Source organism: Acanthochromis polyacanthus, chromosome 18 (assembly GCF_021347895.1).
Source record: "Acanthochromis polyacanthus isolate Apoly-LR-REF ecotype Palm Island chromosome 18, KAUST_Apoly_ChrSc, whole genome shotgun sequence".
NCBI classification, from domain to species: domain Eukaryota; kingdom Metazoa; phylum Chordata; class Actinopteri; family Pomacentridae; genus Acanthochromis; species Acanthochromis polyacanthus.
The window spans coordinates 2,286,376-2,298,436 of NC_067130.1; the positions used below are offsets into that span (position 1 = coordinate 2,286,376).

General features: G+C 42.2%; 1 protein-coding gene across 5 annotated transcripts in view; it reads left to right on the forward strand.

The window, feature by feature from the left end:
- Positions 1-12,061, forward strand: part of LOC110965207 (A-kinase anchor protein 2) — a 109,299-nt gene that overhangs the window by 935 nt on the left and 96,303 nt on the right. For 3 of the 5 annotated variants that reach the window (XM_051938332.1, XM_051938333.1, XM_051938334.1), the window contains exon 2: positions 11,452-11,503. In XM_051938332.1, coding sequence (XP_051794292.1) covers positions 11,452-11,503 — 52 coding nt within the window. Of the gene's footprint in view, positions 1-11,047; positions 11,504-12,061 lie in introns of all 5 variants that reach the window. The other 2 variants (XM_051938335.1, XM_051938336.1) reach the window with 2 other exon arrangements.

Sequence of the window (12,061 nt, forward strand, 5' to 3'; positions counted from 1 at the left end):
GGACAACCAGTCCTCATTTCTGCTGCTCTCCACTGCAGCACATCTACAGTAGATTGAGTGTGAGTGTGCATTAGGTGTGGATGCTGTTCCAGTCAACGTGGAGGCTGCAGGCTTGGTCCGGCTTCTGTGTGTCAGCTCAGTCCGCCATGCTGCAGAATGTGCAGATCCCTTCCTTCCTCTTTGTGTGTGTGTGTGTGTGCATGTTCTGCTGCCCACGAGGAACAAAGACAAGAAGATAATGACATGAAAAGTCACTTGGCAACCCCTAATTATGCTCATTTCAGCAGCAGAGAATCAAAATCAACCTCAAAAGATTCAAAGCTTTCATTTTCATTCCTGCCTAATGTAGTCAGAAAACCCCAGCAAGACAAATGGGGGAAAAAAACAAAAAAAACTATCTGGTTCTGCAGCTGCTGACTGTCAGGTCTATGATGCTGCTTCCCTCGAGGACCAGAAATACTCCACATCAGCAGACTGTTCATATCAGTCCAGCTCTTCTGCTGCATTCTAGACAAAGAATATTTCGATGATATGTTCATATTTAAGAGAATTTCCATTCTGGTCCAAACATAACCTTTCCTTGTTCAGAAAATGATGATGTGTGAGTTTACATTCAAGCTTAAGTCAACCAGATATTCCCCTCAAACACACCTGAAGCATCTGATCAGGTGTGGCTGCCTGTTGCTTTAAGAGGCAGTGTTGCATTGTGGGTTGTTTGTAGCCCTAATGTTGCTAGGCTAGCAGGTTTCATTCACCTGGTTTCCAGTTTTAAATGACAGCTGACATAAGAATCAGGAGTAGAAAACAGAGAAAGCGGTTTGTTGATAATTATACCGCAGGATGAAGTGGAAAGAACAGTCAGATGACCTGTGACAGCCATGGAGACACTCAGGTATCACCATAGACAGTATGTCCAAATGATGGTCTGGAAAATGCAAACCAGTACAGAAAATCTTCAGCGGTTTACCCCGAATATGTGCAGGAAAGTTTCATACTACATGACTGAAACAGCAAATGAAAAAAGGACACAAAAAGGGGAGATTTGTGCTTTTTTTTAATCAAACAATGTGTCCAACCAGTTCAAGAATAATCTGATAAATCTGCTAAATGTTGTGTATCTTTGGTTAATCTTCCTTAAAGCTAGTGGAGAGCAGAACAAAGGAGGTGATTATTTCTGTTGCAGATGTACTTGGCTGCTAAAATGTGAATTTATGTGGATAGATTTCTTATATATTTCAAGCATTGCATCAAAAAACAAACACTAATGCAAACAGCAAGCTGTCCTTCTGACAAAACTACACAACCTGGTTTATTCAATTCAAAGCAGTTAATGGAAACATATAGTTTTTGTCCTTTACACTTTCTTTAAGCATTTGAAAGTTTACTTAAAAACATTGCAGCTGTATTGTAAAGAGAAATTCGTGTGGCTGTAATACAACAACAAATGAAACTCAGAATAAATTAAATTATGTTTGTGTTGGATTCTGATAAAGAGGAGTCTGTGTGAAGGCATTTAAGACACACAATCATACTTTTGCAAAAAAGTTAGTGTATTTCAGGGACTTGTGCAACTTGAAGATCTTTTTTTTTGCAAAATTGCTTATGTTGTATGTCACAGATGGTGCAGTTTGTGCAGATGTTATGCCTTTATGCATATTAATATTAAGTTTTAACCAGTGTGTTTTTTTCAGGAGTGATACCGATTATTTGTAGTAAAAGAGATAAATAATCAGCATTTTGAACTAAAACGTATTTCTTGGTGATGACAGAATTTAGAATAACACAAACAGCAATACAGAATCTCCCTGAAAAGTATTTGTTTTAGATGTGTTTGATTAAAAAGAGAATATTTCAATATTTATCCTTCAGTGTGTATAAGATGTTCCTCCAGATAGAGCTGTGGGCGATGGTGACTATAAATACACAGAGGTAGCTGCAGCAGAGCCAAAGTAGTAGTATTTATTTTTTACCATTCATCAGCCAAACTGATTCTTTTGGTGAGAAATGAAGAGCCTGAAAGCCCTCTAGATGCTGCAGGTCAGTGGATGCTGAGGTCGTCTTTGGTTTGACTGATCACCAGCTGTGTATTCTGAGGATCACCACCAGCTAAGAGCCTCATCAGCTGTCGACGTGCGTCCTGACTGACGGCTCGCACTGATTCCTGCATCCTCTGTCAGAACCGCACCCAGGAGGATGCAGCGAGGCGTGAAGCCGACCTGCTGGTGCATTAATAGTTAATGCTATAATTGGCAAAATAAGGCAGTGCGGTGGTGATTCAGCCCATCTATCACACCCTGCCTCTGCTTCACTTTTTCACACAGGTTTCCTCTGCGCTGTGGGCTCGCGTTAATCACAGCGGACTCTGCGCTCGCTGTGGGTTGTCCACTGATTCAGCAGAAGTAGTATTTGTGGTCATGTAGACTGCAGACACCACAGTGGCAGATGGCCATTTCTCTGCTGCTATTTATTACACTCAGGAAAGTCTTAAAGGGAACAAAGCTAATGGTGATCCGATGAAGTGAGCACATCAGCGGTAACCCAGGAAGGGCATTAAATATTGATATTTTAGCAGTTATCATCGTGGTGTCGGTCATTGTTGTGGTTTTAATTTAAATTATGGGAGTTATTTTGTAGTATGTTATGGATTAAATCTGATTAATTCATAATGATGTACTCAGCATGTTCAAATTCATGTATTTTTTGTAGCACAAATGGAACTGAATATGATTTGAGGAGTTATTCAGCAACACAAAGTGTTAAATATGAACACAAATGAACAAAAAAAGACATGATGGGTCAATTCAGTACTCCCAAAAGTAAATATATTACCCAAACACAACAAGATCTCTTCCCTCGAAGCTCCGACAGGACATAGCAGCTTCTTCAGCTGAAATGATCCATTTTAATGAGCCCACATTTCTTTTACACAGAACACAGATTTTCTCCATAAGCCCGAAAGGGACCATAACATGAATCGTAAAATAAATTATGTACGTGAAGTGCAAACTTCAAAAACAATGACATTCAGAGAAAGAGGGCTGAGGTGGTGATAGTTTCTGAGATGTCTGCTTCTCATCTGTATGCATCTGAACGTACTTTAAGGAATGTTTTATGCATATACATCCACTGAAATACATCCACGTGCTCGCTCCTCTCCTGATGTAAAAACGTCTGGAAGATAACAGACTGAAGTGTAGGAGGAGGCCGACAGAAAAACAAAACTAATCTGCATGAAGCCCATTTTACTGTTTCTGATTCTGGAGGTTCCTCTTATCTTACCCAGTTAGCATATTTTGATAGATTCCACTGGGTCCTGTGCAAAAACTAGCAAACTATGAGTAATATTCACTGACTTAAACAATGTACTGGATTCCTATTGCTGACTCCACCTCTACTAACTGCTATAAGAGGAGTGGTATATCGATTCAAATATTTATGGAACTTCTCCTGATCGTGCATATGGTGCGTAGTTTGCCATCCAGTTGTGAGTTCTGTGTGAACTGGGTTAATGACTCATTCTATACAATTTTAATGATTGTGGGCAAAACATGAGGCTCTTCTTACAGTGTAGCTACATCTACTTTAAACTGTACTAACGCTGACTGCTTACTTCTTGAGAAAGTATTTGAAAGAAAGTATTTCTGGCAGCTTGGAAAAGAGTTGCTGTAGATCACGTATCAAACTCAAGGCCTGCAGCCCATATCCGGCCGTAATACAGTTATATCAGGTTGAGAAGATTACTTGTAATGTATACTGTGTGTGGAGGAGTCTTCGAACTGTTAATTTCATGCGAGCCAGAGGTCCGAACCGTGGTCAGTTTGACTGCCTTCTCAGTGACAGTAAAATCACCCATGGCCTGCCGTACCACACTGAAGGAAGGTGGCTAAGCCGAGGTGCTGTGCTAAAGCGCTTCTTCGATCTTCGTGGGACATCGGACGATTCACGGAGAAAAGAGGTAAACTTGTTGTGGAATTGCAAAGCCCACAACGGCTGCGGGACCTTGCATTTATAGTTGATGTTACAGAGCACTTGAATAATCTGAACAAAATGTTACAAGGGCGCAGAAAAATGATCAGCCAGTGTTATGACAGCATACATGCATTCAAGTTGAAGCTCGCATTGTGAGAGACGCAGCTTGCAAGCAGTGACGACGCTGCTCATTCCCCCTGTTTAAGAGATGTATGCACAGCCAGCGTCAAGGCTGAGCCAGTACAAAGACAAGATGACGGGACTGCTTTGGGAGTTTGAGAAATAATTTCAGGTCTTTAGCGAACTCCAGACAGAATTCTCAGTTTTTTGCTCACCATTCACAGTCGGAGCTTCTGATGTGCCCTCTGACATGCAACTTGAAATAATGGATTTGCAGTGTGATGTAGAACTGAAGGGCAGATTTGCTAGCCTAGCCGCGCTAGACAACCCACGGCAATGAATTTAATTCTCTGCCAGGGTGGGTCTAGTTACCCTCCATAAGGCTCGAGGCTGGATTCTCCTAAAACTGGCCGGACCAATCACCATGAAGTGTAGAGTCAGAAGGCGGGTGTAACGAAGTGACGACAGAGGCGCGACGATTCTGACAGAAACAACCGGCGCACAATAAACAGTTATCTTTCGACTCGGCTTTGGCCACAGCCCTTAAAAGATTTGAAGCTAAAATTCAACTTGAAAGATAAACAAAGGACGGCACTGAAGTGTTTCATTGAGAAGAAAGACGTATTTGGACTTATGCCGACGGGATATGGCAAATCCTTAATATACCAGTTGGCTCCGCGGCTCCGCTGGTTGGGAAGCTAATGGGACTCAGCCACAATCCGCCGGTGCTCTCAGAACTACGTCAGCCTATTCGTTGCGCTGATTGGTTGTATACCTACCCAATTGCTGCAGAGTGATTTGATAGACAACCTTTTAGCCCGCCTCCCTCCCTGTCGAGCTTCCCTAGACCCTTGTGCCTTCAGAAACATGGGTCTAGCGTGGCTAGGCTACAGATTTGCTTCTGTGGGCTTGGAATCATTTGATCGGCATCTCCTTCCAGATTACCCTAAATTAACAGATCTGGCTGCAGAAATGTTGGGCACGTTTGGAACGACCTATCCTTGTGAGCAAGTTTTCTCAGTAATGAGCATTAATAAAACAAAACCTCACACATAAGCACTTAACTGACATGCTGAGGTTGGCTGCTGGTCCGGCCCCTTTGATTTCAAATTAGGCCATATGCCGCCCCTGGACCAAAATGAGTTTGACACCCCTGCTGTAGATGTAATAGTAAAGAAAAAATGGTTTTACCGTGGCTGTTAGAGACCGATTTACTGAGATAACGTTAGAATAAAAGTTAGCTCTAGGAGTACCAGGGCTATTTTTTGGCTCCTGTTACATTTTAACTTGCTGTAGGTTCATTTTTAACTGTAATATTTAGTCCTGCATCTCTATGGAAACACTACAACCATGCTGCAAATGGAGAGAACTCAAAAACGTCTTCTGTATTGTATGACAGAGTTATAACTCAGGATGACCCAAATTTTGTCCGGCCCTGAACCAAGCTGCTGATATCCAATAGTATTTTATTACATAATACACATTTAAAATACTGCATTGTGGGGTTTTAGCTGATAAAGGGGCATCATGACAAAGTCTTCTGTGCTGCTTAATGACCTCTGGGTGGCACTTTTGTGTTTATTTAAGCTGGATTTAGCTGCTTTGTCTTCTGTTATCAAGTTAAAAAGCCATAAATCATATGAAGACGCGCTAACATGTGATGACTTAAAAGTTCAGACTGACCTTTATAAATGCTTCAACTCCTGCAATTAGACTTAAGAACTGTTTCATAACAGCAAAGTAAACACGCAGACCTGCAGAATTATGGGTAAGGTTGAAAATGAGGGGGGCGAAAACAGAACTTAATGCTTTTTAATGATGTTTATGCAGACAGACGGGCAGACAGACGCACAAACGCAACTCAGCCTCCCTCAGTGATGCATAAAATATGAATGAGATCAAGGTCTGGCAGTCCCATTGCTACAAATATGTCTGTGTTTGGGTTGCTTTTAGTCTTCCCCTCCTCCTTTCCCCCCTCTTTCTCACTCATACACTCACACATATGCAATAAGTCAGCCTGCAGAAGAGCCCCGTGTTGCTCTGTTAGTGTGTTTCACTTATTTTGGGGAGAATGGAAATGTGGAAGTACTCAATGCTCACACAAACGCGCTCGCTCAGTTTCTTCTGACTTGCTTTCTTTGTCCATATTTGCTCATATTTTCTCCCTCCTACTCACACTTTGCATGTTGTTACACTTCTGCGTGCATGTGTGCGTCTTTTCCTGCCTCTGGTTCCACATCTGGAGGCCATTACCTCTGGGCTGGGATGGATGGGGGGGGCGGCAGCGGCGGGGTTATTGGGCTGGCTGTTCAGTGAGGTCATCGAGTCGTCGTGGCGATGCAGAGGAACAATGATGCTGTTGTCTCCAATGACGACCGAACCAGCGTCGCTACCGAAGGAGCAGGAGAGGGGGGAGGGAAGGAGGAGAGAGTTAAAGTAAAGTCAGGAGACAAACCTTGAGAAGAAAGATATAAAGTAGAAAGTTTAATGAAGGAGGAGAATAATGTAATAGTTAGGATTTGTGGGAAGCCAGTGTTGTGACGTAACTGATGAGAAACTGTCATGTTTGCCAGACTCTTTCAGCCACTTCTTATTAAAAACCCTAAAACCTGTATGCTCCATGGTAAAGATGGAATCGTGTTTTTCTCGAGGTATAGCGGTGTAGTAAACTCACTGCACTGCGAAAATGTGCAGAAAATGTGGTCTAAAAGAGTATCTGGGAAAAGTAGTCAGAAAAAAACTTAATTTGATACCATTAGAGCGAGCAAATGGCATACAAGCAGCTGATCTAGAAAAACAAGCAGAAAAACCTTCGTTTACATGAATTACAGCTGCTATTGGAGGGATTTAACCTCAGAATAAAAACTTAAACTAGGCGTTAACCCTTTTAAACCCCAAGCGTTTTTTGCTCCTGTCACATTTTTGCTCGCTGTGGGTTCATTTTTCACTCTAGTACAAAGTCCTGCATCTCTAAGGAAACAGAACAACCATGACTAGAAGTAGAGAGAACTCAGACATGTCTTCTGAAAAACGCCTTGTACAGTATAATAAAGTTCTAATAGCATAAATCACACAAAAGCTGAATTCCTTTTAGGGATGTCCGATATCGGCTTTATGCCGATATTGTCCAAATTCTCAATTTCCAATTCCGATATCTACCGATATATGTGGGCTATTTAACTAATTTTAGGTGACATCACATGTCTCCTGTGGTGAATTAACACATCATTCCTGATTTTATTGTGATGCTTCATTGGATGCTTTCTCAAATACAACAAAGCTTCCAAATGTACACATTGTCTGAGCAAAATAAGAAAACTACTTCAACTTAAGTGACGGAAAAATGCCATATTTATGCCATTTTTTTTAGTTGTTTCAAACAACAGTTCACACTCTCCTTCTTTTCCTCCCTCTATGAGTTGGTAAATGCCGGCAAAAACCGTTCATTATTTCATCGTTTTTCATGATAGGCAAAAGAAAAACACCCGATAACGATATTGACTGATATCACATTTTTTTGGAAATATCGGACCAATATTATCGAAAATCCCTAATTCCTTTGATTATTTATTTGACAAAAGGTAAAAAAAAAAAAGTGGAATCAACATGTGCACCATTTTTCCAGCATGTGTTGCCGATATTGGAGTAAAAACGGTGACTAAACATACAATAGATAGTTTGCTATTTACATTTTAATTTGATTATCCTCTCTGCTCAGTGTAAACACTGCCAGCAGTTCATGTGAGTTCACGCTAAAAGTCCCTAAAGTTTCTGACCGTTGCTCACAGCTGAGTCACTAATGCTTCACCGTTAGTTTTTTTTAAAAAGAATTTAGTTAAGACAAACAGTGAGATTGATTCGCTTCAGGGAACTGAATGCCACGTTCAAGGACTGTCAGAAAATAGAAAATCTGATGATTCTTTCTGTTTTTACGGGTTCTAGCTCGGATAAATGGAGTCATTTTGGAGAGTTTTTAAAGATAACATGCCTTTAACACCTAACGGCGGTTCAGGGGATTAAATGGAACAGATACAAATAGAACCTGCACGTAATGTCCAACTGTAGTTCTTTAACAGCAGAGTTTTTTGTACATTTTAAGAAGAGGATTTTTTTTACGTTTATTGTTCCTCTGCTTTAAACGTCCACCTCGATAAGTGTAATCAGACAAACAAAAACATAAATAAATTCTGTTAACAAATTTAGTTACTCATTTTTGCAAAACAGAACCAAAGAGGAGAAAACATTTTTACTGTTGTGCATAAACGACTACGAAACTGAAGAGAAGAGCAGCAGGTAAAAACGTCAATGCGATACATTTGTGTGTGTAAATGAATATGGAAACGGTACAGAAACACGTTCACCTTCACGGTTCACTCGACTTTGAGCAGCTCCAAACATTAAAGTCTCAGCGAGCCTCCAGTGTTTCATAGTTGGTGTGTAAATATGAGAAGTGTAGCAGAATACGACTCACTTCTGATTTATTCAAGTGTTGCAGCTGCTCAGCGACTTTACAGGACAGATACTCTCCAGCTGCGGTTATTTATGACACACTCGTTTTTTTCTCGCTCTCTTGTTGGAGTAATGCAGTGGCAGTTATGTCAATGTGTGTTTGTGAGTCAGTCCCTGTGCGTGCGTGTGTGTGTGTGTGTTACATGCTTTTGTATTCCCCAAAGAGTCGGCCAGGACCGCTGCTGTTTCTCCTTATAAGGACGTCTGTTTTGTGGAAGGAGGGATGGAGAAAAGAGGAAGAAGAGGAGGAGAGGAAGGTTTGAGAAGGAGAAAGTGGAGAAATTATGAAGGCAGTATTGAGGAATGGAAGAAAGAACAAGAAGTGATGAGGGTGAGGAGATAGTAAGGAAGAAATAACGAGGGATGGAGGGCAGAGAGGCATCATGGGAGGGATGTTGGGAAGAGATACAAAAAGGGAGGAAAGAAGACAGAAGAAGAGCTGTTGGAAATGAGAAAGAAGTGTGGAAAAGAGGGCAGCAAAAGAACGAGAAAAACTGAAGAAGAAAAGTAAGAGAAGTGGATGAAGCTCAGGTGAACCTAGAGGGTTAAAAAATGGAGAAAAATAAAATTGGGACGCAGGTAATAGTGACCCATTTACACAAACTCCGCTTTGTCAGAGCCTTTCAAAGTCGGTATTTTTGCAGTTTGTATTTCCAAAGATGTTCCACTGATGTGAAGAAGTGACACAGTTGTCTTAGTTTTTTTTCCCTTTTTCTCCCTCCTGTGCCTGTTTATCTGAAGGAGGAGGCTTCTATTGATGTCACTTTGATAGGCGCTGGAATAAATCTGTGACCAGAGCGGCCAGAAATAGAAGCTGAGGCCTCAGCTGCAGGACTGCTTCTGTGTGGGCGGGAAAACCACCTGTAGTCTCCTCCAATTCTATCACAAGATCAGAATCATCTCAAAATGATAGTAGAAATGCAACGATGCAGGTTTAGTCACTTGTTCTCTCCTCTAAGCGACGGCGCTATACGGCTTGACCTGTGCTCTTAGATAAGTGTGCTAGCAGCAACGACAGTAGCAAAGCAAAAGCTGTTAGCGGCAGCAAACCTCTGAATTTACGAACTCATAATGCAGCACTGTCAGCGGCTTTAAAGCATGACAAGGTTTTCTTTTGATTTCATGCTCCACTGTGCGATTTCTCAAGTTGGCGGTTGAAGAATGTTATTTTTAAATCAGTTCCTGTGTTCCTGAGAGCGTCTCAGCCGATAAAAATGAAAGATAGCTAAAGTGATTAGCTTGCATTGTGCTCTCAGTGGGCAGCGCGGTTAGCAGTGTGTAGGTTCAAACCTGCTGGTCGACTGGGGCCTTTCTGCGTGGAGGTTGCATGTGTGGGTTTCCTCCGGTTTCCTCCCACGGTCCAAAGACTTACATAGCAGATTTGTGGATCGGTGTGAGTGTGAGCATGCATGGTTTTCTGTTTCTTGGTGTTGGCATCGCAAAGGACTGGCGAGCGGTTCAGGATGTACCCCGCCTAAAGCACAGTGTCAGCTGGGAAAGGCTCCAACCCTCCCAGACCATCCACAGGATAAGGGCAGTGTATTTATACACTACTGTTCAGAAGTTTGGGGTCATCCAGACAATTATATGTTTCCATTAGAACTCCCACTTTTATCCATGTGCTAACATAACTGAACAAGAGTTTTCTAATCATCAATGAGCCTTTCAGCACCATTAGCTAACACAATGTAGCATTAGAACACAGGAGTGATGGTTGCTGGAAATGTTCCTCTGTACCCCTATGGAGATATTCCATTAAAAATCAGCCATTTCCACCAAGAATAGTCATTTACCACATTAATAATGTCTACACTGGATTTATCATTCATTTAATGTTATTTCATTGAAAAAAACAGCTTTTCTTTCAAATATAAGGACATTTCTAAGTGACCCCAAACCTTTGTTTTTTTAAATCGATAAAGCTAAACTGATAAACAAAGTCAAGAAGAAGTTTTTACGTGGTTTTTGCCTTGGAAATGGAAGCATCTTTTTCCAATAAATTCTGATGTAATAAACATTTAACTCGCATGTCTGCCAGCTGTTTCTGAATCTTTGCTTGTCTAGCAGCTGACATCCCAGCACAAAGCAGTTTCTGAAGTTGTCTTGCAAACTTGTCCTGTAGCTAGCCAAAGTTTTGTTTGTTTTTTCAAGGTTTTTTAGCAGTTGACAGATTTACCTCACCCAAGTCATTGTTAACATGAAGGAAAAGCAAGCTGCTGGACTGAAGATAAAACCAAAAAGAATCTTCTTTAGTCCTCAAACTGTTTCATTTTCCGTTCTCTCATCTGTTCACCTTCAGGGCCTTCAAATATGACAAATTACTCCTCTGCTTCCCTTTTTCCTGACTTCTGCAATTTTTATTTTGCTCTTCCTCTTTCTCTCCCCTCATTCCTTTTTTTCTCTCTACCTCCGCGCTCCTCTCCTCCTTCCCTTCCTTCCCTCTCTTCAGCTGCTCCTCCCAGCTGTTTAATCACACATGGCTCATGCCTAAAGAAGAGAGGGAGGGGACAAATGGGAGGAGAGACAGAAGGAAAGAAAGAGTGGGTGATAGACGGAGAGAGAGGCAGAGAATGCGAGCAGTGGGCCGAGTGTGAGGCACATGGCCAGTGAGTGAGAGATCTCTGCTTCCTCTCGGCTCGAGCTGCTTCTTCCCTCTCTGGTTGGATTATCGCTGAGGAAGGACCTCGTCTGGATACTCCTACCTTCTCCCTCTCTCTTCCCTCTCTCCTCCACCTCCCTCCCCCCCTCTCTCTCTCTTTTACCTCTCGCTGAGGGACTGCAGCTCTCTGCCTTCCCAGGATCTCACCTCTTGTTCTCCTTTCACCCCCCTTCTCCCCTGCTTCCCCCCTCCAGGATGTCGTGTGAGGAGGCTCAGCTCCACAAAGAGAGGCTGCAGGCCTTGGCGGTAAGTCAGCGGCTTTTAAAGCTGTTTGTGCACCGCTTGTCTCTCGCTCTCTCTCTTTTTTTAGCCTTTCTGACTGTTTGTTTTGTCTGTGACTTTTGTTCCGTGACTGTCACCTCGACTTCATCCCCTTTTTTTCCCTGTCATTCATAGCAGAGTGTCTCACCTCACTGTCTGGCACCTCAGAGTTCCTGCAACTCTGTCATGCTCTCTCTCTCTCTTGTCACTTTATTCAGTCAGTCATGATTCACTTTTTTCCATTCAAACACACGTAAATGGCGGGAAAAAGCACCCATGTAATCAAACTTGTCTTATTTCGCCTCACGCCAACGCTACTTGAACTTTGACTCAGAGAATCGGATGACGTAAACCGCCCGCAGATGTCTAGAAGTCCTGGTGACCGCTGGGCTGAAGCTTGGTTGTCTTAACTTTATGTCACAGAAACCTAAACAGAAGCTCTGCTGCCAACTTGACTTGCAGAATCCAGAGTGTGTGTTTCACCAGGTTAGCTTCTGTGGTGGGAGGCTAAGTGCTTGCCAAGGCTACAAAAGCTGGAATAAA